Source organism: Polypterus senegalus, chromosome 1 (genome assembly GCF_016835505.1).
Source record: "Polypterus senegalus isolate Bchr_013 chromosome 1, ASM1683550v1, whole genome shotgun sequence".
Classification (NCBI taxonomy): Eukaryota; Metazoa; Chordata; class Cladistia; order Polypteriformes; family Polypteridae; genus Polypterus; species Polypterus senegalus.
In genome coordinates this window covers 130,478,608-130,503,781 of record NC_053154.1, presented here as the reverse complement: position 1 = coordinate 130,503,781, position 25,174 = coordinate 130,478,608, and the positions used below count along the sequence as shown (strand labels likewise).

Sequence of the window (25,174 nt, the reverse complement as noted above, 5' to 3'; positions counted from 1 at the left end):
TTTTAAAATTGCTTCCTTGTTTGTTAGAAACACCAAGGATTTTGATATTTATTGTGTTCATAACTGCATGTTCATTAAAACCTGTGGCAACCTATTTAAATCTTAAATAATCTTGATTTCACATCTTTTACCTTTGAGTTTTCATTTTGAAAAATCCATTCTCCTATACCAATCACTTTACCTTTCACAAGTGCTTCAGTAGTTGTTGATTTTGAGATTGTGCTAGGGCTACGTGTGTGGCACCACCATGCTAAACAAACAAAAAAAGACAATGCTGGTTATTAACATATACTTTCCACCACCTGTTTTATATGTATACAGTTTATGAACATGATAAAAATGTACACTGTACATTTTGTACAGTACACTGTTGTGTTCAGCCATACACAGACAGGACCGAGTATTTTTTTCCCTTTATAGGTATAAATAATTCAACTACTGTGAAATACATGACATCTAGCAAAAATCAAAAATGTTTTTTAATTCAACCATTTTCACTAACCTTCTATTTGTAAGGTTGCTAAAAGTAGGGCTCATGCCAGCAGCATCAAATAGAACGAGGGAGCAACCTAACTAAGAATAAGAAGATACATGCCCACTTTGGGTTATTTGCAAGTAACAGCTCACATAGTGCATGCTTTTCTGATGTGGCAGAAAACCCTTGTGCAGATATGAGAAGAACATGCAGATTATACACAGAGATAATGACTGAGGCAGGATCCCACTGCTTCCACACCGCGAGTACCACTATTGCACCCAACAAAAAATACATAATTAATTATATTCTTATTAGAAAGTGTACTGGATTAGTGATATAATAGACTAGTCAGGTGATTCTTAATTTTCCCTTGGACAGTGCCCTTTTGGCTTGTACTCAGTCATGTCTACCCTCACCCTAATCACCAGTTTATGGAAAAAAAATTATAAAGGTGTTTTTCTCTCCCCCAGATATGTTACTGTGTTATATAGGGTAAGTACAGTAGAAATACTGTAGTGGAATGCTTTGCAAGCAGAAATTCTTGGGGTGGGTGTCAGGGTATCTCAAAAATGACTGAAGTAGCCAGTCTTTTTTTTTTTTTTTAAATACATTTTGGTATTGCTTGCATGACAGTAAAATGCATAATGAGTAAGAGTACTGCTCAGCATTAAAGATATAGGCAATGAATATAGGTATTTGACTGCTACAGATCATATTAATTTGCTAAAACAAGTACCATAATTGATTTATAGGGTCATTTTAATCATATGTACAGAGTACTGTGAAATTCCTACTTGTATGTAGTATGGACTATCCTACCTCAAACTTTGTCTTCCTTACTGTGGCCATTTTAGTTTTATGTTTACCCCAGGAAAATTAGCCAAAATATTGAATTATTTTCCACAAGAAAAAGTTATTTCACATAACACATCTGTAACTACCAAAAATAAATTCAGTAGAAAAGTTACATCTGATGTCCACTGCTGTCCTAATGCAGATTTAGTACACGTCCTTTGTATGATACATTTTAAAACAGTCGCAAGTGAACATCCCGATGTTGCATTTGGGATAGTGGAAGCATGTTTCTTTGCACAATTTCCTTATGTTTGTTCTGTTGCTTGCACTTAAGAGGGTAAAATGTTGTTGCCTGACCTGCATAATCAGTGCACCCCTAGTAGCAGGCTATTGCAATTATTTTGCCTTTTGTCACGTAGCTACTCTAATACCATGAAGAAGACTAACATGACAGAATTCCCTGGGCATGTCATGACGGTTCAGTTGTACAGTGCAATATCGTGCATGAGTTTCACTTTTTGTGTCAATGTCTGATGACCAGTTCACACCATCATGCTTGATATGAGCAAGATTCACTTTCAGTTCATTCTTAACTGCCTTTAAGGCTTTTTGTTTGCCTATGCGTTTTTTTGTTGAAGGCTCAACCCTACTCATGAATATTGATGAGTTACTTTAGAGTTGCCATACAGTTACAGAAAGCATATAAATATTCCTTTTTTTCCACAGCATGATGTTATTTCATCCACTAGATTGCAGCAGAATATTGTCCTGAGAGTTATTCAGGCTTAACACTATAAAGCATATAATTATACATAACCCTGTACCGGGTTTAACCATAGTCACATAAAATTCTGAGCCTGAGTCTTGTTCAGTGTTAGCGCCAAGAAGGTTAAATTACTGCATTACTTTAAAACCCCTGCCTTTCTTCTCTCTTGAAGAAAAAAAAATAGACACATTTCTCATTACCTAGCAGCATAACAAAAAGGAGACAAATATCTTAATTGTACTCCTTGATAGTGAATATCATGAATTTTTACTTTGCTTTTCTAAATCGGGTATTAAACCCTAAATAATATGTGGAGAAACTGGAATCTGGAGTGTTATGGACTGCAATAGTGTGTTGTGTAAAAGAGGTACCAAGAAATGGCATAGAACAAACAGTACCAATGAAATGAATACAATTCTAGTGAATGTGAATATTGGCTTTATCAAATGGCCAGTAAAGGCTGTCCATAGATATCAAGCTGGTATACCAGTATGTTGTGTGACAAAATCTTTAAGGTACATGACGTTTTGCAGATCATTGGACATTAGGTGCTGTACAGGATTCATACTTAATTATTCTAGCAAAATTATGTGTGCTCAGAAATTAGTGAAATGAATGTGTGAGTGGTGGAAAGAAAACATGGTGGATGGGATTATTTATTTTTCTTTTTTTGTACGGTGAGCTGATGCTCATTTTTGCTTAATACTTTTGTATACATTAATGACTGATGTTGTCATGAACTGTTCCACCTTCATTTAGTATAAACTTGCTTGCAAGTGTCAAGATTTATAGTAATTTCCCGTGTGTTGTTCCCATTTGAAATGGGAAGCTACACAATGTTTTTTGCTTTGTCATGCTTTTAACTTAAATAATATGCAATACCCAAGACTTAAACATTACTTGAGAAGTTTGCAGTAAGTCCTTTGCGGTGCCATACATTCCCAGGTAATAACCTTTTGTATGAAGAAGGTATTTAATTCTTTTTAATATCCTTTAAAACTATTACTAATTTCTCCTGGTATTTTGTATTTAGAAAGGTTAAGGCAAGAAATGGCCTTTCTAGTGCCAGGATGTACAGAGTACCCTTATAGAAGCTAAAATAATTGTTAAATAAAAAAAAGTAACTTAAAATGAGTTGTTAAATGTTTACATGTATTGAACTTTTGCTTTTTGGTTGAAGAGAGAAAATTTAATTGTAGCTTGAGAAATCAGCTTATCAACAGGCCAGGATTGTATTTTGAAGAGATGTTTGCTAAGTTTGTAGTTAATTTTTTGCAATAAATAACTTTTGACAGTATAATTAAAATTCAGCAAAACAACAAAGTAGTTGTTCTTATAATGTTGTAAGTAAAGATTACAATTGTACCTGTCTGTTCGTAAAAATTTTAAATCTGACTGATGTTTTGAAACACGTGTGCTGCGGGATTCTTCTCACATTGCTTGCATCTATCATTTGCTCAGAATCTCTCTCTCTGCATTAATGTGTTGAATGATGAGGGGTTTTTTTTATATGAAGTTACTTCCAGAGTCTGTTTGATTGTAATGATTTTTTATGATAGTGTGTATTGTTTACAACTTATGGTTAAGTCTTCTAATGCAAGTATTTGCTATTAGTCTTTCTTTTTCTGAAGGATGATGTTTTCTTTACTGTCATTTTCTGTAGTGCAACGATTAGAACATTACATTGTATCCTAAAAGAGATTTTCTGAATGTTCTGTACAGCTATAGCTTCATTGTTTTATTTACACCCCTCTTTTCTGGATACTGTGTGTTAATTTTTTTCCAAATATACTCTGTTTCAAAGGTGTTATATTTTGTGGTATAATAGCTATATGTTCCATGGAATTAAATTATTATGTAATCAGAAAGGATTTTTAATTTTAAGAAAATACTCCAAAGAGAAGTAAGGAGTATTGTAGCTATTTTCATACATTTCATAATTTATGAAGAATGTAATGCTTACATATTGTCTGATTGCATATACTGTATAATTGGAGGTGTAAACAGATAAAATTATCTTGTGGGAAAATAAGAGTTATATTCTACAGTGAGAAATACTTTTATCTAAAATATTTTCATACTTCTAAACAGGCTAATTTTGTAGGAAAACCTATATACTAAATGCCAAGAAGCAAAAAACTGAAGTATTTATAAAAGTGACAAATTATTTTGGGATGGCCAAAATAATCATGTAGTGCATAGTATAAAGTGTAGTAGTGTTTGTTTGTTTTTTTAATACATTTTCAGAGTACACATTAAAGGACTGCAATTTGATTTTTCGAATAGTGGTGTGAACTGTTATGTATCATATAGAGTATATGTGTGGAAAAACTCTTGTATTGCTCTTGTCTAAGGCATTACTCATCTGAAAATCAAATGTGCTGAACTTTTTTTTTCTGTATCATATTAGTTTTTCTTTTTGTTTTCTAGTACTTCATACAGTAGTTAAAAATACAAAAGAGATACAGTAAAGTACTATGAATGTCAAAATGACAGGAATTTGTTCAGGTGCATTTTATGTATATTTACATCAATCTAAAAGTATATATATTGAAGACTTGGTTGGAATTAAACAGGGCAAGGTAAACCATTGTTTTAGATAAACATGTAAATGGCTAAGGACTTCACTTGATATGTAGTCAATTTAAAATTTTGTCGGAAAAATGTAAAAAAATTAATATGATGAGAGAGAAAATCATAATAGGAATGCATATCGTAGAATGTATACAAAGGCATTAAAGAAGGATGACGCTTTACATTTTTGTGAATGTACTCTGGGATAAGTAATATGCTTGTCTTAATGTATAGTACTTTTTTCTCATCTAGAATCAAAAGAAACTGCACAAGGAGATCAAAACCTTCACTTGTGGAATGTTCAGACAGGAGCTTGTGTTAAGTCTTTTTATCAAAAGAATCGTGAAAACTGGTAAATATCACCAACTACTTAATGGTGCTTGTTATAAGGAAAACTTACTGTATAATTGTAAAATGCTTAAGAATTCCATTGGAAGCATGCTTAATCTATTTAAATTTGAAAAAATTCCCAACTGAGGTGGTGCTGTTCCATGCAATGTTGTGACTTTTACCTGAAACGTATTTACATCTGCTTTTGACAGTTGATCTTTATTGTATGTAGCACTTTGCAAAGAGAACATCATTATAACACACTTAAGATACATAATAAAAATTATGGCAACTAGATAAGTCTAATAGACAATAAGGGAAATAAATTCTTAGAAGAGACTCCCAATTTAAAAAAAGGTTCTAAATGTACTGAACATAGTAAAAGGATGAAGGTAGTGGGTCAATAAATATCACTGAATAGTAAGCTTCAGTAAAGCAGGTATAAAATTAGATGGTTGAAACAAAAAACAACTGTGGGCAAAATAAGATATAAAATGGGCTTTTGGGAAATTTGTGCATTAACAGAGGGCCTTATGAATTGATCTGTCAGAAAGTGCTCATTTGACTCTGTAAAACTCTCTAAGAGGCTTATAATGGGCTTTAAAATGATAAAAGGCCGGCATTTAATAATCTAAGAAATCAAACAGGTTAAAGAATGGTGAAGAAATTATATTTTTCACCATATTCTAAAGTGAAATGTACAGCTTTTGTCAGTCACTGATGCTTTATTTTAGGCTGTAAAACCAGGGAATGTTTTACATTTTTGGTGTCAATAAGGGCTCTGACTGCAGAGTTTTGATCCTTCTGTAATCCTTTAGGCAAGAAAAATAATTGTTGTTGTCCAAACAAAATAAATGAAGGCCTGTTGATTTTTATGTCTTTAAAAGGTGGCAATGTGGCTTGGGCCATGACAGTCTTTATGGTTATAGAAAGAATTTCTCATTGTTCCTGGGATGTGAACTTTAGAGTGCTTGTTGAATAGCTATGAGATTGGTGATTTGGGACTTTAAAGCAGATATAGTATGTAAAGTTTGACTTGTTCATGGCCATGTTGCACTTCTGCTAGCTACCTCATGTCTTTCAAATTTTAGGCATTTATATAACAATTAGTGACCAAGTTAATATTTTTCCCAACATTCCAAGTATACTTAAGTTTATAAGAATATACTCAATGATAAACTAGATACTGTAATGTGTTTTATAATTTTTTTTCCCTGCCGTTTGTTTTTAACATTTCAAATAAATGGTTTCATTATCTAATTATTTTTTAATGTTATTGTAAAATGCTTCTGAACAGCAGTTTTGTTTTTGTTTGTTTTAGGTGTCCTGTTTGGTCAGATGATGAAAGCATTAGTGTTAGAAATGTAAATAATGAATTACACTTCTTTGAGAATAACCAGTTTGGTAAGCAGTATTATTTCATGTAGTATTCATTTTTTTTCATCAAATTTAATTGTTTAGTTATAGGATTAGTGTTTTTATTTATTTATTTATTTATTTATTTTTTTTGATAAATTCGTTTTTATTTTCTAATAGCTATAAAACAGCCTTTCACAGTATTTAAGTAAATAAGTAGCTGAAAGAAATGCACATTATTATTTTTTGGGTTTATACAACATTTTGTACAGCAATGTGTACATTTAAAGCAAATCACTTAAATTGTGACACTGGGGGCTGACCTTTGAAGGCAAAATTGCAATTTTTGCTGTATGCAGTACAATCCCTCTTAACCGGCCACCTCGGGACTGGACCCATAGCCGGTTGCCATTTTGGCCGGTTAATCCGACGCATACCTATTTTCATGTAAAAAAAAAATATATTTCTAAGGTATGTACTGTACCTCTTCGACGTTCCTGAAGAAACTATATCCGCAAGGCTTCATCTACGATTTCACACACGGGTTTTTTTCTCGTACAACGACTGGACGGTGTGGTGTAGCGGGAGGTTAATGGAGAAGGAAGCAGATAGAGGAAAACCGGTGCTGGAGAGCAAGAGAGAGGAGATTCAGTGGAGCAAAGGAGGCCGCTGGGAGGTGAACCCCTGCAGATGAGTGTTTGGCCGACACTCGGTGGGGCTGAAGAAAGCGGTCGGTCCCGCTTAGCGATCACAGAGCTGGAGTGACCGGTATTGAGGACGACTGGCCGTCGAAAGGCAGCAGCAGTCGTGAAGGCTTTGGGCTGGTTTAGCCCCAGCATGGGGAAAGAACCCAAGTCTCGGTCCGGATGGAGCCTGACATAGCCAGGGATCGAAGGGTTACCAGACCAATGTGGAAGGCAGCTGCACCTGCAGGTAGGGTGACTCCCCTGTTGCGAAGCCCGATGGGAGAAGCAGGGGAGCCACCAGGTAGAAAGAAGGCACAGTGGAAAATTCATAAAGACATATGTAAATGGAAATCACTCTGAGCGTAGGAGCCCTCTCACCTTCCATGAAAGAAGGAAGTATAATATAAAGAAGAACTCCGGCTTAAAAAATTTTATTTCATTTTATTTTATTTTATTTTAACAGGCCGGTTAATCCGTCGGCCGGTTAATGCGAGGCCAGTTAAGAGGGATTGTACTGTACTTGAGCTTGGATATTTAATGAAAATTGACACTATGTATTCATTATTTTTTCCTCTATGTACTATTTTTTACATTGTTTCAGAGTAATATGAATAATTTTGTAAGCATGCATGTTACCATACATAATAAGATGAAGTTAAAGTACATTTTGTTGGGTTGCAAATCACAGAATCAAGTCCACAGACTTGGATGTCACCAAAACTCTTGGTTTATTCTTCTAAGACTTTTCATAGACATGGAGCTTGATTATATTTTAACTGGATTATATAGATGGCAATGTGTTTTTAAGTTGTTTTCTTATTGCATTATAAACTAGGCATAAATTTGATTCGGGAAGCAATTTTTCATTCTGCTAAAAAATATTAAGGGAACACTTAAATCACATATCAGATCTTGATGAACAAAAAATTCAATGGAAAAATCTTTACTAAGTAATACTGTGTAACTAGTTGAGGAAAAGCGATGCAACAACAGTCAATAGAAACCAAAATCACAATCACCAACCCATTGAGGGCTGGAATTAACATCACACCAAAATGCAAAGTAAAAAGTTGTAATCACGGGCTAATCTAACTTTTCTGAATTTCATCACTGCAGCTCTTAATGTGGCTCAGTAGTGTGTGCGTCCCCACATGCCTTCATGTATTCCTGGCAATGTCTGGGCATGCTCCTGATGAGAAGGCAGATGGTGTCCTGGGAGATCTCCTCCAAGACCTGGATCAGGGCATGAGTGAGCTCCTGGGCAGTCTGTGGTGCTACTTGGTGGCATCAGATGCACCAATAAACATCCCAGAGGTTGTCAGTTTGATTCAGATCTGGGGAACATGTGGGCCAGTAAATAACATAAGTGCCTTTGTCATCCTGGAACTCCCCACACACACTGGCCACATGGGGATGGGTATTGTCCTGCACCAGGAGGAGCCCAGGGCCCACTTCACCAGTATAAAGTCTGACAATGGCTTTGAGGATTTAATCCCAGTACCTAATAGCAGTCAGGGTACTGCTGTTGAGCATGTGGAGGTCTGTGCAACCCAGACCATCACTGCCCCATCTACCAAACTGGTCATGCTGGGTGATGTTGCAGGCTGCATAATGTTCACCATGGTATATCCAGCCTCTGTCACATGTGCTCAAAGTGATCCTGCTCTCATGTGTGAAGAGAATGGGATGCCAGTGTTGGAACCTGCAATTGTGGTATTTTCTGGTGAATGCCAATCAAGCTACACAGTGACACCCTCATGGGATAGCCATCTGGAGATCATTTGATAGGGCTTTGGCAGTGCTCCTCCTGTTCCTCCTTGCACAAAGGGGCAGATACCGGTGTTTCTTCTGGGTTGATGCCTTTGTAAGACTTTGTCCAGCTCTCCTAGTGTGTTTTAATGGCCCGTCTCCTGGTATCCCCTCCATCCTCTTCAGACTGTGCTGGGAGACACTCTTGTGATGTCATAGATAGATGTGCCATAATGGAGGAGCTTTGCAACTTGAATTGGCTGCAGATACTGCCTCATGCCAAGTAGTGACAATGCCACAAGCAAAATACAAAAATAGAGAAGAATCAGTCGGGAAGGATAAGGAGAGAGCAATTGCCTGTAGCCACCACCTGCAAAAATCATTCCCTTTTTGGGGGTTATCTTGCTGTTGCCTCTCCACTGTACCTGTTGTCACTTTCATTTGCACCAAAGAAGGTAAAGTTGATTTACAATTGCTTATGCTTCTTAACTGGACAGACTGATATCCCTGAAGTTTAATTGACTTAGTGTTGACTGTGATGATTAAGTGTTCCCTTAATTTTGTGAGCAGTGTACTTCATGGCAGATGAGATATTATTTATAAACCTCTGTAGTCATGCTGCAACTTTTATTTGTTAACCTCATTAGTAAACATCAGTGGGCTGAATGCAAATAATGCTTTATGTTTTGGATTACTTGTTCAACACTCTCTGGTTAAGAGGAGCAGATTGATTCAAGTTAGTCCATAGATTTTTTTTTTTTTTTTGGAGATATTTTTCTTACTATTGTCAGTAGCTAGAGATTTACACTTAAATCAAGGCAACCAAACCACACTTGATTTAAGAATCATAGTAATGCAGTTACTTGATAAATGTACGGGCTGCAGCAGAATTTAATTGCTTCTATATCAACATGAAAAACTAGACAAAAGAGACAATACAAATACATGTACAACACAGCAGTGGCTGTTCTTAATTCATATAGACAGTGGCATCTGTCAAGGGATGGGATACATTAGGCAGCAAATGAATGGTCAGTTCTTGAAGGTGAAGGCAACTTTGACAAGATTCAGATTCTGATAGCTAGACAACTGGGTCGGAACATTCCTAAAATGGCAGAACTTGTGTGGTGTTCCTGGTATGCAGTGGTTAGTATCAACTAAAAGTAGTCCAAGGAAGGACAAATGGGAGGCCATTATCCTTTTGCTTGTTCACCAAGGCTCATTGATGCTTGTGGGGAGTGAAGGCTAGTCTGTTTGGTAAAATCCCACAGAAGAGCAAAAAAAAAGTTCATGCTTGCCTTGAGAAAAAGGTGTCAGAACACAGGTGTCAAATGTAGCAACTGAAGTAGACGGCTTGGTCCAATGAATAAGATTTTCTTTTAGAAGGGTGAGTACATGTTCGTTGTTTACCTGTGAAAGAGACATGACAAGTGTTTCGCCCTAATTTGCTTCCCTACATGGGGATCAAACCACAGATGTCAGCTCCTGAGGCAAAGCCTCTGACGTTGTGCCAGGGCTGCTGGTTCGCTTACTCGACAGCGTGAAGATCAGAGTATTACATTCATAGGTCTGATTCACAATCTGATTACTTGGGTGCTTAACGATTAGGTAACGCTTGTTGTTGGCTGGCCAGACCCCAATTAGGGTGAAACAGGTGTTGTGTACTCTTTGTATTTGGCAGGTACTATACAACATATCTATGATCTGCTTCTCGCAACTGAGATGACGTGGCGGATGTCTTTCTTTCTCTCTGTTTCTTTCTTTTTTCTTTCTCTCTCTCTCTCCGTCTTTCTTTCTTAAATCCAGACTACCAAGATATATAAAAAAAATTGCTGAATTTTGACCTCTTTTTCCTAAAACCTATAACACGCACAAAAAAGTATAACTCTATAAACAAGATAGGAAATTAATTCTCCCTACTTTTTGCTTAAATGCTTAATGTAATTCTAGTAGACTTTAAGGTTAGTTAATGGATGAATATTCTCTAAGGAATCCATAATTTAAACCCGAATTTTTTGTATATCATTAATTTTTTTTTTTTTTAATCTACAAAGAGCTTGGTATTTTAAATTATGCTGATGACTTATGACTGATCAAATGAGTCAGTATTAATTGCAACTGTAATATCTACATCTTTATACATGTCTTTAATTTACTTTTGGTTTTGAATTAACACTTGTTTTTTGGTCTTCTTTTTCTGCAGATACTATTGCAAATAAGCTTCATTTGCAGAAAGTTTCAGGGTTTGTCCTTTCTCCTGGATCACAACCAAGCAAAGTTTGTATTTTCTTTTGCTATAGATTAATTTGCCTTAAAGATTCCTAATATTTCCAAAGGTAATTTTTTCCATTTTCTTTTCCTTTTTTTTTTTTTTTGTCCTTTTCTGAAGGTGGCAGTCTATGTGCCAGGGAGCAAAGGTGGCCCTTCCTTTGTTCGATTGTACCAGTATCCAAATTTTGGGGGGCCAACAACTGCTTTAGCTAATAAAAGCTTCTTTAAAGCAGACAGTGTGGAGATGCTATGGAACAAGAAGGGTATGCTTGTCACTTAATTTCATGAGAGAGACATGTCTCATTTGGAAAATTTGAATTCTTCAGTCTTCCTTTTGATAGTTCTGCTTTTTGTACATGTTTTAATGAACAGTACAGTTTTTATATACCTTGTAGTAATGTTGGTGCCAAATCTTTACTGTATAATAACAGTGTTATTGATGAATGTATTCCTTACAGGGTGAAAAAATGTATTTTGCATTTTTGTGTGCAAGACCATGAAACATTATACAGTATTGAGTATTATCATTTCAAGCACGTTTGCAGTATCTGACCACTGATTATGTCTTAATAGTTTATAGTATATAATAGTTTATATTCTGTATCTAATGCAGGTACGAATTAAAATTAATTGTCCATATTACAGTACCAATAACAGACTACGACTACACTGCCATATATTAAATGCAGCATCAGGTGATAGATACAGGAAAATGCCTACATAAAAATCCGTAGTTTAATAAACCACCAAGAAAAGTAACATTGGCACAATGCACGCTATGAACTGATCGCTGTAAACAGAACTGAAAACAAAAACAAGCCTTTTCTACCTTATGCATCCAGCCCTCCCTCGCTCGCTCGCTCGCTCTCTCTCTCTTTCGTGTGTGCATGTGTCTCTCTTTGGTGAGCCTGGAGTGTCTGTGCGCCTCTCTCTCTTGGCTAGCGCGCTCTCTCTCTCTCTCTTGCTGCTGCTGCGCGCTCTCTCTCTCTTTGCTGCTGCGCTCTCTCTCTCTCTTGAGGCGCTGCTCTCTCTCTCTCTCTCTCTTGCGCGCTGCGCCTCTCTCTCTCTCTTGCGCGCGCCTCTCTCGCACACCTGTGTGTCTCTCTCTCTCTCTCTCCCGCCTGTGTGTCTCTCTCTCTCCCCCGCGCCTGTGTGTGTGTGTCTCTCTCTCGCGCCTGTGTGTGTCTCTCTCTCGCGCCTGTGTGTGTGTGTGTGTCTCTCTCTCTCTCTCCGACGCCTGTGTGTGTGTCTCTCTCGCGCACCTGTGTGTGTGTGTGTGTGTCGCTCTCTCTCTCTCGCTCACTCGTTCGCAACACAGGAAATGCACAGGGAGAGACTGAACATGTACAAACCGAAAGGGTTTGTACATGTACCGAGAAGTTTGTGAACTGAGCTATATATACAGTATATATACATATACATACACACAGTACATCTGGAAATATTCACAGTGCATTACTTTTTCCACATTTTGTTATGTTACAGCCTTATTGCAAAATGGATTAAATTCATTTTTTCCCTCAGAATTATACAAACAACACCCCATAATGACAAAGTGAAAAAAGTTTACTTGAGGTTTTTGCAAATTTATTAAAAAAAAAGAGAAATCACATGTTCATAAGTATTCACAGCCTTTGCCATGAAGCTCAAAATTGAGCTCAGGTGCATCCTGTTTCCCCTGATCATCCTTGAGATGTTTCTGCAGCTTAGTTGGAGTCCACCTGTGGTAAATTCAGTTGATTGGAGTTGATTTGGAAAGGCACACACCTGTCTATATAAGGTCCCACAGTTGACAGTTCATGTCAGAGCACATACCAAGGATGAAGTCAAAGGAATTGTCTGTAGACCTTTTAGACAGGATTGTCTCAAGGCCCAAATCTGGGGAAGGTTACAGAAAAATTACTGCTGCTTGTGAAGGTTCCAATGAGCACAGTGGCCTCCGTCATCCATAAGTGGAAGAAGTTTGAAACCACCAGGACTCTTCCTCGAGCTGGTCGGCCATCTAAACTGAGCGATTGGGGGAGAAGGGCCTTAGTCAGGGAGGTGACCAAGAACCTGATGGTCACTCTGTCAGAGCTCCAGAGGTCCTCTGTGGAGAGAGGAGAACCTTCCAGAAGGACAACAATCTCTGCAGCAATCCACCAGTCAGGCCTGTATGGTAGGGTGGCCAGACGGAAGCCACTCCTTAGTAAAAGGCACATGGCAGCCTGCCAGGAGTTTGCCAAAAGGCACCTGAAGGACTCTCAGACCATGAGAAACAAAATTCTCTGGTCTGATGAGACAAAGATTGAACTCTTTGGTGTGAATGCCAGGCGTCACATTTGGAGGAAACCAGGCACCGCTCATCACCAGGCCAATACCATCCCTACAGTGAAGCATGGTGGTGGTAGCATCATGCTGTGGGAATGTTTTTCAGCGGCAGGAACTGGAAGACTAGTCAGGATAAAGGGAAAGATGACTGCAGCAATGTACAGAGACATCCTGGGCGAAAACCTGCTCCAGAGCACTCTTGACCTCAGACTGGGGTGACGGTTCATCTTTTAGCAGGACAACGACCCTAAGCACACAGCCAAGATATCAAAGGAGTGGCTTTAGGACAACTCTGTGAATGCCCTTGTGTGGCCCAGACTTGAGTCCGATTGAACATCTCTGGAGAGATCTTAAGCGTCGGTGCACAGCCATTTTCCCATCCAACCTGATGGAGCTTGAGAGGTGCTGCAAAGAGGAATGGGCGAAACTGGCCAAGGATAGGTGTGCCAAGTTTGTGGCATCATATTCTAAAAGACTTGAAGCTGTATCCATCCATACATCCTCCTCCACTTATCCAAGTTTGGGTCGCGGGGGCAGCAGCTTGAACAGAGAGGCCCATACTTCCCTCTCTTCGGCCACTTCTTCTAGCTCTTCCGGGAGAATCCCAAGGCGTTCCCAGGCCAACCGGGAGACATAGTCCTTCCAGCGTGCCCTGGGTCTTCCCCAGGGCCTTCTCCCGGTTGGACGTGCACGGAACACCTCACCAAGGAGGTGTCCAGGAGGCATCCTGATAAGATGCCCGAGCCACCTCATCTGACTCCTCTCGATGCGGAGGAGCAGCGGCTCTACCCTGTACCCCTCCCAGATGACTGAGCTTCTCACCCTATTTTTAAGGGAAAGCCCAAACACCCTGCGGAGGAAACTCATTTCGGCCCCTTGTATTCGCAATCTCGTTCTTTCAGTCACTACCCATAGCTCATGACCATAGGTGAGGGTAGGAACGTAGATGGACTGGTAAATTAAGAGCTTTGCCTTATGGCTCAGCTTCTTTTTCACCACGACAGACTGATGCAGAGCCCGCATCACTGCGGATGCCGCACCGATCTGCCTGTCGATCTCACGCTCCATTCTTCCCTCACTTGTGAACAAGACCCCGAGATACTTGAACTCCTCCACTTGGGGCAGGATCTCTTCCCCCCACCCCCAACCCTGAGAGGGCACTCCACCTTTTTCCGGCTCAGGACCATGGTCTCAGATTTGGAGGTGCTGATTCCCATCCCAGCCGCTTTACACTCAGCTGCAAACCGATTCAGAGAGAGCTGAAGATCGCAGCCTGATGAAGCAAACAGGACAACATCATCTACAAAAAGCAGTGACCCAATCCTGAGTCCACCAAACCGGACCCCCTCAACACCCTGGCTGCGCCTAGAAATTCTGTCCATAAAAGTTATGAACAGAATTGGTGACAAAGGGCAGCCCTGGCTGAGTCCAACTCTCACTGGAAACGGGCTTGACTTACTGCTGGCAATGTGGACCAAGCTCTGACACCGGTTGTACATGGACCGAACAGCTCTTATCAGGGGGTCCGGTACCCCGTACTCCTGGAGCACCCCAACAGAATTCCCCGAGGGACACGGTCGAATGTCTTTTCCAAGTCCACGAAACACATGTAGACTGGTTGGGCAAACTCCCATGCACCCTCTAGGATTCTGCTAAGGGTGTAGAGCTGGTCCACTGTTCGGTGATCAGTACGAAAACCACACTGTTCCTCCTGAATCTGAGGTTCAACAATCCAACAGACCCTTCTCTCCAGAACCCCCGAATAGACTTTTCCAGGGAGGCTGAGGAGTGTGATCCCTCTGTAGTTGGAATACACCCTCTGGTCCCCCTTTTTAAAGTTGGGGACCACCACCCTGGACTGCCAATCCAGAGGCACTGTCCCTGATGTCTATGCGATGTTGCAGAGACGTGTCAACCAAGACAGTCCTACAACATCCAGAGCCTTGAGGAACTCCGGGCATATCTCATCCAACCCCGGGGCCCTGCCACCAAGGATTTTTTTTGACCACCTCCTTGACCTCCGCCCCAGAGATGGGGGCAGCCCACTTCGGAGTCCCCAGGCTCTGCTTCCTCATTGGAAGGCATGTTAGTGGGATTGAGGAGGTCTTCGAAGTACTCCCCCCACCGACCCACAACGTCCCGAGTTCAGGTCAGCAGCGCACCATCCCCACCATATACGGTGTTGAAACTGCACTGCTTTCCACTCCTGAGACATCGGATGGTGGATCAGAATCTCCTTGAAGCCGTCCGAAAGTTGTTCTCCATGGCCTCCCCAAACTCCTTCCATGCCAGAGTTTTTGCCTCAGCAACCACCAAAGCCGCATTCTGCTTGGCCTGTCGGTACCTATTAGCTGCCTCCAGAGTCCCACAGGACAAAAGGGTCCGGTAGCATTCCGCACCGCCGGTGTCCACAAAACGGGTTTGGGGATTGCCGCCACAACAGGCACCAACCTCCTTACGGCCACAGCTCCGGTCAGCTGCCTCAACAATAGAGGCATTGAAAATGGCCCATTTGGACTCAATGTCCCCCACCTCCCTCGGGACATGGTCGAAGTTCTGCTGGAGGTGGGAGTTGATGCTACTTCTGACAGGGGGCTCTGCCAGACGTTCCCAGCAGACCCTTAACACATTTTGGCTTACCAGAACTAACCGGCATCCTCCCCCACCATCGAAGCCAACTCGCCACCAGGTGGTGATCAGTTAACAGCTCCGCCCCTCTCTTCACTCGAGTGTCCAAGACATGTGGCTGCAAGTCCGACGACACGACCACAAAGTAGATCATCGAACTGAGGCCTAGGGTGTCCTGGTGCCAAGTGCACATATGAACACCCCTATGCTTGAACATGGTGTTCGTTATGGACTTCTTGGACAATCCGTGATGAGCACAGAAGTCCAATAACAAAACGCCACTCGGGTTCAGATCCTTCGGGGTCATTCCTCCCAATCACTTCCTTCCAGGTTTCACTGTCGTTGCCTATGTGAGCATTGAAGTCTACCAGCAGTATGAGGGAGTCCCCAGAAGGTATGCCCTCTAGCACCCCCTCCAGGGACTCCAAAAAAGGGTGGGTACTCCAAACTGCTGTTCAGCGCATACACACAAACAGTCAGGACCTGTCTCCCCACCTGAAGGCGGAGGGAAGCTACCCTCTCGTCCACCGGGGTAAACCCCAGTGTACAGGCTCCACGTTGGGGGGCAATAAGTATGCCCACACCCGCTCGGCGCCTCTCACCGGTGGCAACTCCAGAGTGGTAGAGAGTCCAGCTCCTCTCAAAGAGATTGGTTCCAAAGTCCAAGCTGTGCTTTGGGGTGAGCCTGACTTTATCTAGCCGGAACCTCTCGACCTTGCGCACTAGCTCAGGCTACGTCCCCTACAGAGAGGTGACATCCCAAGTCTCAAGAGCCAGCTTCTTTAGCTGAGGATTGGACAGCCAAGGTCCCCGCCTTCGGCCACCACCCAACTCACACTGCACCCAACCTCCTTGGCCCCTCCCATAGGTGGTGAGCCCATGAGAAGGGGGACCCACGTTGCCTCTTTGGGCTGTGCCTGGCCGAGCCCCATGGGTTCAGGCCTGGCCACCAGGCACTCGCCATCGAGCCCCACTTCCAGACCTGGCTCCAGAGGGGGACCCCAGTGACCTGCATCCGGGCGAGGGAAAACGTCGTACAAATTTTTTATTCGTCATAGAAGGTCTATTGAACCTCTTTGTCCCATCCCTCACCTAGGACCAGTTTGCCTTGGGTGGCCCTACCACGGGCATAAAGCCCCGGACAACAGAGCTCCTAAGATCATTGGGACACGCAGACCTCTCCACCACGGTAAGGTGGCAGTTCGAGGAGGGGCTTGAGGCTGTAATTGCTGCCAAAGGTGCATCGACAAAGTATTGAGCAAAGGCTGTGAATACTTCTGTACATGTGATTTCTCAGTTTTTTTATTTTTAATAAAATTGCAAAAACCTCAAGTAAACTTTTTTTCACGTCATTATGGAGTTTTGTGTGTTTGGAGTTAATAGGAAATTTTAAAAAAATCTCAGCAGTTGGTGAATAGAGTTAAAAAAGAAGCTGCAAAGGAAAACAAAAAGGCTGTATAATGCATATAAGTCTAAAAACTCCAGTGTGAATCGTAGGGTGTACGAAAACATGACGGCAACCATTAAGAAGGATATTAAGGAGGCTACAAGACAGTTGGAGAGAATTGTAGCAGATGGGGCATAAGATGATCTAAAGAGATTCTTTTAGTATTTCAGTAGTAAAAGAACAGTCAAGGTGGAGGTGAAGTGTATCAGGAATAGTAAAAGGAAATTAAAAAAATAAAGAAAAAAAACTTGTGATTTGGAAATTGTAAAGGAAGAACTACTGCTTAGATTAAATAGGTTGAAGTGAAACACATCTCCAGGACAGGTAATATTTACCCTTAAGTTCTAAAGAAGATTAGCAAATACATATATAAATCCTTGATGCACACTATTAGAAAGTCACTCGCACTGTGGGAATTCCAAAGGACTGAAAAATGACAAAAATTATCCTGCTCTATAAAAAGAGTGATTGGGCAGATTATTTTATGCCCATTATTTTAATCATTTTATTATTTTATGACATTATGCTTAAAATGCAGCACAAGAAAATTAAGGGAAGGAATTATTAAGGGAAAGATTGAGCAACACATGGCAAGAACAGGAGTTTTAGTGAACATTCAGCATAGGTTCAGAAGAGGAAGGTCATGTTTTACTAACGTGCTGAAATTCTATGAGGAAGCAACAAAAGGGTATGATCAGTGCTTTCAAAAAGCATTTGATAAGGTGCCACGAGAGGTTAGGCTTCAAACTAAAAAAAGGTGCACGTTCAGGTTGATGTTTGTAGATGGTTGCAAAATTGGTATTGTCACAGCAATCGGAGGGTGATGATGCGAGGAACCTTATCAGAATTGGCTTATGTTAAGAACGGTGTTCCACCGGGGTCTGTGCTAGGGCCGCTGCTATTTCTAATATATCTATCTATATCTATATCTATATGATTTGGATAGGAATATAAGTAACAGGCATGCATAAGTATTCAGATGATACCAAGATGGATTGGCGGATAATCTGAAATTCATTGAATCATTAAAGGGAAACTTGGACAGCATACAGGCTCGGGCAGATTTCTGGCAGATGAAATTTCATGTCAGTAAATGTGAAATATTACATGTAGACAGTAATAATGTTGGGTTTGAGTACATAATGGGAGGTCTGAAAATCAAAAGTACATGTTATGAGAAGGATTTAGGAGTCATAGTGGACTATATACTATCAGCTTCCCAGACAGTGTTCAGGAGCCATTAAGAAGGCTAACAGAATGTATATTATATAGCACTGTGTGTAAAGTACAGGTCCAGGAAGGTTATGGTCAAGCTTTATAACTAATAATATTAATTCCAGATTTAATTCTAAAAAAAATATAAACAAAAACTACAAATATCGTATACAGAAAAGTGTTTGGTTAGTTACATTGTACTTTTGATACCCTTAGATAGCACTATAACCAGAGTGCATTGTCTTATGACATTTCTTTGGCAAAGCTAGGTAACATAGCTAGTATTCATTTAATTTCAGTAATTATATGTAATCCTGTCATGTATTGTGATTTTAACCCTGAAAAGGTTGCTTTTTTTGTGAGGAGAGGAATTGGTTATTATACAGATTTAAAAAATTAAATTAAAAAAATGTGTCAAAATAAAACATAAGTGCTATACACAATTGGAGAGAAAGTTCAAAACTATGTAATTAAAAGGGTAACAGTACTGTGCAATTTATAGCATAACAATATGTCTAGTACTAGTTAAGCTGAACATATCATAATTTGGATGCCTCTACTTCTTGAAGAAAATGTATTTACAAGCGTCATGGAGAGAACTTCTTTAAAAAACTTGCAGAGTCTCTGGATAAGCAGTCCGAATATACTTTATTACATAGCATAGAAAGTCATTGCAGAGCACATAAAGCCTGTCTCGGTTCAATGAAGTGAGCCGCGTATTTATTACAGTTCTTATCTCAGAATATCCCTGCTTCACACCATTCCTCATCATCTGCTTCACATGGTTTCTCATGATAATGACCTCCTTCCATACCTTTTCTCATAACAATCACCTGATCTTGTGGAGTTTATCATAACTATAACCTTGCCCCGCAGACTTCCCCATAACAATCTCCTTCCCAGTAGACCTTCTCATTACAATTTCATTGCCAAACTACACTTTCTCATTACAGCCACTTTAGGTCGAAGGACGTATTTGCCACCTTGAGGTGAGCATCACCCAATTACCCCTCCCTTCATTCTCGCGTTCCTAATCCTGGGCTGTTTAAAGTTTGATGGCCTTTTACTTAATCAGTTCTCATTATTAAGTTAGAATTGGGAGCGCCAAAATGTGAAAACTGGATTGGTCGTTTAATAATTTCTTTTTGCTCCAACATCCCTTAAGGCTAAAATTTAAGGCAGTTGTGTTGGTAAGCTATAGTATGCATCTTCACTGATAAGGGCTGAGCTGTCGACAGCCTTGAGCAGACAAGCATGGTGTTTCCCAACTGCTTGGAAGAAAGAAAAAATATAAGCCTTTAACGATTAATTCCTGCAAAGCTTAAAGCTAGCTCGTTTAATGCTGTAACTTGATTTATCATTATAGTGATTCACAAAGAGGCATTGTCATATAAGCTTAAATACTGTCTAAAATATACAGTATATGCATGCTAATATAGAAGCCGTTGTTCCGTTAGGCTGTGCTGTGCAGCCTCACACTCTTAGATTTGCCAGCACAGGGGCTGAGCTGCTGGGAATGGAAGCAGCGTGTATTAATAACACACCAATAAATATTTGTCCTTATTATTTATCCTGAATATTTTTAATTTTAATGCTCAGTATGCCAGCCTAGCTTGCTCTTGTTCTTCCAGATGGAAACAGAGTACTGGGGCACAAATATGGAAACAAAAATTAAATATGTCCTCTTGGAAGCAGCAAAGGTTTCAATCTAAGAAACGTGCCATGTTTCTGCGGCATGCTTAAGACCGTAAAAGGAAACAGTCAGAAATACATTCTATCACAGATTATTGGTACTATTTTCTTGAGGTAAGGATACATTTCCTGTTGGCTTTACTGCTTTGAGTGGTTTTTGTGTGTATGGAGTTTTGATGTTTACCCCAGATGTACCACTACTGCTGGCACATGTATCGAATCATCCAGAGGCTTATTCCTGCCACTAAAAAAATATTATGCAATAAATTTAGAGTTATTTCGTAAAGCTGTTGCTGGTATTATCATTCGCAGAGGAGCTTCATGTGACAGTTACTGGGAAAGAGGTCAAGCATACACATAGACTGTAACCAAGTGATAAGAATAGAAAATGTTCTAGGCATATATTTAGTTTTAATCAAGTTAAATGTGCTGAAGAAAGTTTAGTAACTTAGTCAGTGAAATAGTGCAGAGCTGCCATTCCTGCCTCACAGTGACAAGGGTCTACATGGAGTTTGCATGTTTTCCCCATGTATTTAAGGATTGATTGGTATCAATAGCCAAATTTCCATCTAGTTTTTTGCGACGTCTTGTTATCGACAAACAGAATATACGTAAAAAAAATGTGCGAAATTTGCTGTCTCCAGCCTGTTTCCATCTAACTGGCTTTTTATCGATAAAATGGTGTGTGTGATAACGTCATCCCCCCCAAACGAACTGTTGCATAAGTTTTGTTGTATCGCGAAAAAAAATCTGCCCTTGAGCCGTTTCCATACACAATTTTTTGTATGTCGCAAATTATCTACCTTTTCTGTTCCACGTTACACCCCTTCCACTAAACAAAGAAACAAAGAAATGGAGAGATTATTCAGACAGTTTTTTGAAATTTGCCAGCTTACTGTTATTTCAGTTTCACAAATAATTGGAATTGTACATAATATCCGAAGACGACAGCAGAATGAAGCAGTTGCTTGTCTGATAGCCCTAGAGCTCAAAGAAAGTACCCCAGTGCTTATAAAACCCACGGGTATGGGAGAGACGACGGAATAAGACCTTCTGGGAGGAGGTGGTGGAGAGACACTTCACAGAAAATCTCTGGCTGCAACATTTTAGAATGACCCGGCCGACGTTTGAGATGTTGTGTGGATTCTTCATTCCTGATGTTGCGCCCATCACAGGTTGCCACCGACCACCGGTTCCAACCCAAAAGTGGATTGCCATCGCAACCTGCGCCGAGTATAGAGTAGTTGGAGAAACTTTCGGGGTTAGTAAAACTACCGTCCATCGATGTGTGCACTGCTATTAAAGAAAAATTAATGCGCCGTTAAATCAGACTTCCAACTGTAGCGGAGGCCAATGAAATTGCATATCGCAATTCCTTGGTGCATCTTGTGCCACAGATTTATGGTGCGCTGGATGGCACGCATGTGCCTATTCTTCCCACGACGGAAGGCTACCGTGATTACATTAATCGCAAAGGGTGGCCATCTATTGTTCTCCAGGCCCTTGTTGATGACGGGTGCATGATACGAGACATTTGCGTTGGCACTTCTGGAAGTGCCCATGATGCAGCTGTGTTTGCAGCATCGGATCTGTACAGGTGAGCCTACCTTTCAACATCTAGTACTGTAACCTGCTTCCCTTAAGGTTTTTAATTAAAACTGAAATTTGAATTAATATAAAATAACGACATTTAATCAAAAAAAACTAAAGTTCATATTAATGAGAGAATTTCTCATATATGCTAAAACATCTGCCATTTAATAATAAGAAAAAAATGTTTAGATAATGAAACACACGGTTTATTAAGTATTTTGACTGGCACAGTAAATTACCTTTGCGGTTTTTGTATTGTTTAGACATCCTGAGAGACACCCCCAAGCTACAGTTGATGTGGAGGGAGTTCAGGTACACCTTTTAGTAGCAGGAGACCCAACCTATCCGCTACTGCATTGGCTCATCACGAGAAATAACGAGTCTTTTCATCAGACCATGCAAACCGCTCCGCCATTCTCGTTTTGATTGCACGTGATGAAAATGTATCATGTGACACATTTATTTATGCTTAAAGCCCTTTTTCTGACAAAAAGTGTTTCAAATGTAGTTTTTGCGACATCTGAAGTATCGATATGGAATTTATGTGCTAAACTTAAACGGAAAAATATTATGTCGACATGTACAACATTTTATCGATAATTAGCATTTCCATCAGCTAAAATTTGAAGCGCTAAATATTTTTTCGCAAAAACTCCTTAGATGGAAACCTGGTGAATCAGTGTGTTTTATTGTGAAAGATTACCTTATTTAATATTAAATACTAGAAATATGTCAGTAATACTTGTTTATTATGAAAAAATGCAGTCTTTTTCTGTCAATTAAACTTCATTATTCCCTTTTTCCGGTTGTACATGTTATGTATGGAAGTGTAAAGATTCTGAGTGATCATGTGACTTATTTTTTTTTAGATTTTGTTCTGTAAACAAATAATAGAGAGAGCAATAATCATCAGGGAATCAACAATTAGCAATGCCAGTAACAGCACAATTTTTCAAGGCGAAAAGTATACACAGGAGGTTATCATTTGTGACTTTAATTTGAAGTTTGGTCACATTTACAGTACAATTATTTTTAATAATAATTCTACTTTTTATTTAATAGGGACCTTTATTAGCACTCAAGGTCACCTTACAAAAAAATTATTAAACTTCAAAAATATAAACATAAAAGCAAATAAAAGATGAAATCAAATAGCAATAAAGGCAAAAAGTAGTACCAAAAATAAAATGGAAAATAAGTGGCTTTAAGAATTGTAAGATCATAGTTGGTATGTCAGTTTGAAGAGATATGTTTTGAGAGTAGTTTTCAGTCCAGTTGATGGACGTGAGAGAGAATTCCAGAGCTGAGTGACACTATTATAGAATATTCTAGCTCCCATAGAACAGAGTTTAATGTGTGTTACAGAAAGTAGAGCTGCTGATGAGGATCTGAATGATCAAGAAGTGCGAGTCTATAGGAGATAAGTGAATTAGGGAGGAGCAAGACTGTGGAAGGCTTCAAATGTTGAGAGCAGTATTTTGTATTGTATTTGGTAGTAGACCTAGAACCAGTGAGTTGGGAGAGAGCAGGTGTGATATGTTCAGTGGACTTCGAACAGGTAATTATCCTAGTAGCAGAGTTTTATATAAGTTGTAGACGATGGATACAGTTTTTTGGGATGCCAGATAGAATGGCATTATAATAATCTATATGTTAAATGACTAAGGTATTGACCAATACTTCAATGCTATGTTTTGTGAGAGCAGGACAGAATGAGAAACATTGTTAATATGGGATGAAAAAGGGAGGGTACTGTCTGGAATGATGCCCAGGTTCAAACCTGGGAAGAGATATTTGCAATAGTATTGTTAATTAAAATGAAGGAACTGTTAACCTTAGCAAGTATACACTCACCTAAAGGAGTATTAGGAACACCTGTTGAATTTCTCATTAATGCAATTATCTAATCAACCAATCACATGGCAGTTGCTTCAATGCATTTAGGGGTGTGGTCCTGGTCAAGACAATCTCCTGAACTCCAAACTGAATGTCAGAATGGGAAAGAAAGGTGATTTAAGTAATTTTGAGCGTGGTATGGTTGTTGGTGCCAGACGGGCCGGTCTGAGTATTTCACAATCTGCTCAGTTACTGGGATTTTCACGCACAACCATTTCTAGGGTTTACAAAGAATGGTGTGAAAAGGGAAAAACATCCAGTATGCGGCAGTCCTGTGGGCAAAAATGCCTTGTTGATGCTAGAGGTCAGAGGAGAATGGGCCAACTGATTCAAGCTGATAGAAGAGCAACTTTGACTGAAATAACCACTCGTTACAACCGAGGTATGCAGCACAGCATTTGTGAAGCCACAACACGCACAACCTTGAGGCAGATGGGCTACAACAGCAGAGGACCCCACCGGGTACCACTCATCTCCACTACAAATAGGAAAAAGAGGCTACAATTTGCACAAGCTCACCAAAATTGGATAGTTGAAGACTGGAAAAATGTTGCCTGGTCTGATGAGTCTCGATTTCTGTTGAGACATTCAAATGGTAGAGTCAGAATTTGGCGTAAACAGAATGAGAACATGGATCCATCATGCCTTGTTACCACTGTGCAGGCTGGTGGTGGTGTAATAGTGTGGGGGATGTTTTCTTGGCACAGTTTAGGCCCCTTAGTGCCAATTGGGCATCGTTTAAATGCCATGGGCTACCTGAGCATTGTTTCTGACCATGTCCATCCCTTCATGACCACCATGTACCCATCCTCTGATGGCTACTTCCAGCAGGATATTGCACCATGTCACAAAGCTCGAATCATTTCAAATTGGTTTCTTGAACATGACAATGAGTTCACTGTACTAAAATGGCCCCCACAGTCACCAGATCTCAACCCAATAGAGCATCTTTGGGATGTGGTGGAACGGGAGCTTCGTGCCCTGGATGTGCATCCCACAAATCTCCATCAACTGCAAGATGCTATCCTATCAATATGGGCGAACATTTCTAAAGAATGCTTTCAGCACCTTGTTGAATCAATGCCACATAGAATTAAGGCAGTTCTGAAGGCGAAAGGGGGTCAAACACCGTATTAGTATGGCGTTCCTTATAATCCTTTAGGTGAGTGTAGATTTAGAACCAACGAGGAGCACCTTGGTTTTATTGCTATTTATTTGGAGAAAAATTTGAGTCATCAATGACTTTATGTCTTGGAAACATGCAGTGAAAGTATTTGTGGGAAAAATATCTAGATTTAGTGGGTTTATAAAGCTATGTGTCATCAACATAACAGTAAAATTGAATGCCATGGTTCCGAAAGTTGTTGCCTTTTAGAAAGATGTAGATG

The 25,174-nt window shown here is 40.0% G+C and overlaps 1 protein-coding gene across 1 annotated transcript in view; it reads left to right on the top strand.

The window, feature by feature from the left end:
* eif2a (eukaryotic translation initiation factor 2A) overlaps positions 1-25,174 on the top strand; it is a 60,778-nt gene that overhangs the window by 5,308 nt on the left and 30,296 nt on the right. Inside the window, exons 5-8 of the mRNA XM_039758034.1 lie at positions 4,866-4,965; positions 6,265-6,347; positions 10,938-11,011; positions 11,124-11,268. Coding sequence (XP_039613968.1) covers positions 4,866-4,965; positions 6,265-6,347; positions 10,938-11,011; positions 11,124-11,268 — 402 coding nt within the window. The remainder of the gene's footprint in view (positions 1-4,865; positions 4,966-6,264; positions 6,348-10,937; positions 11,012-11,123; positions 11,269-25,174) is intronic.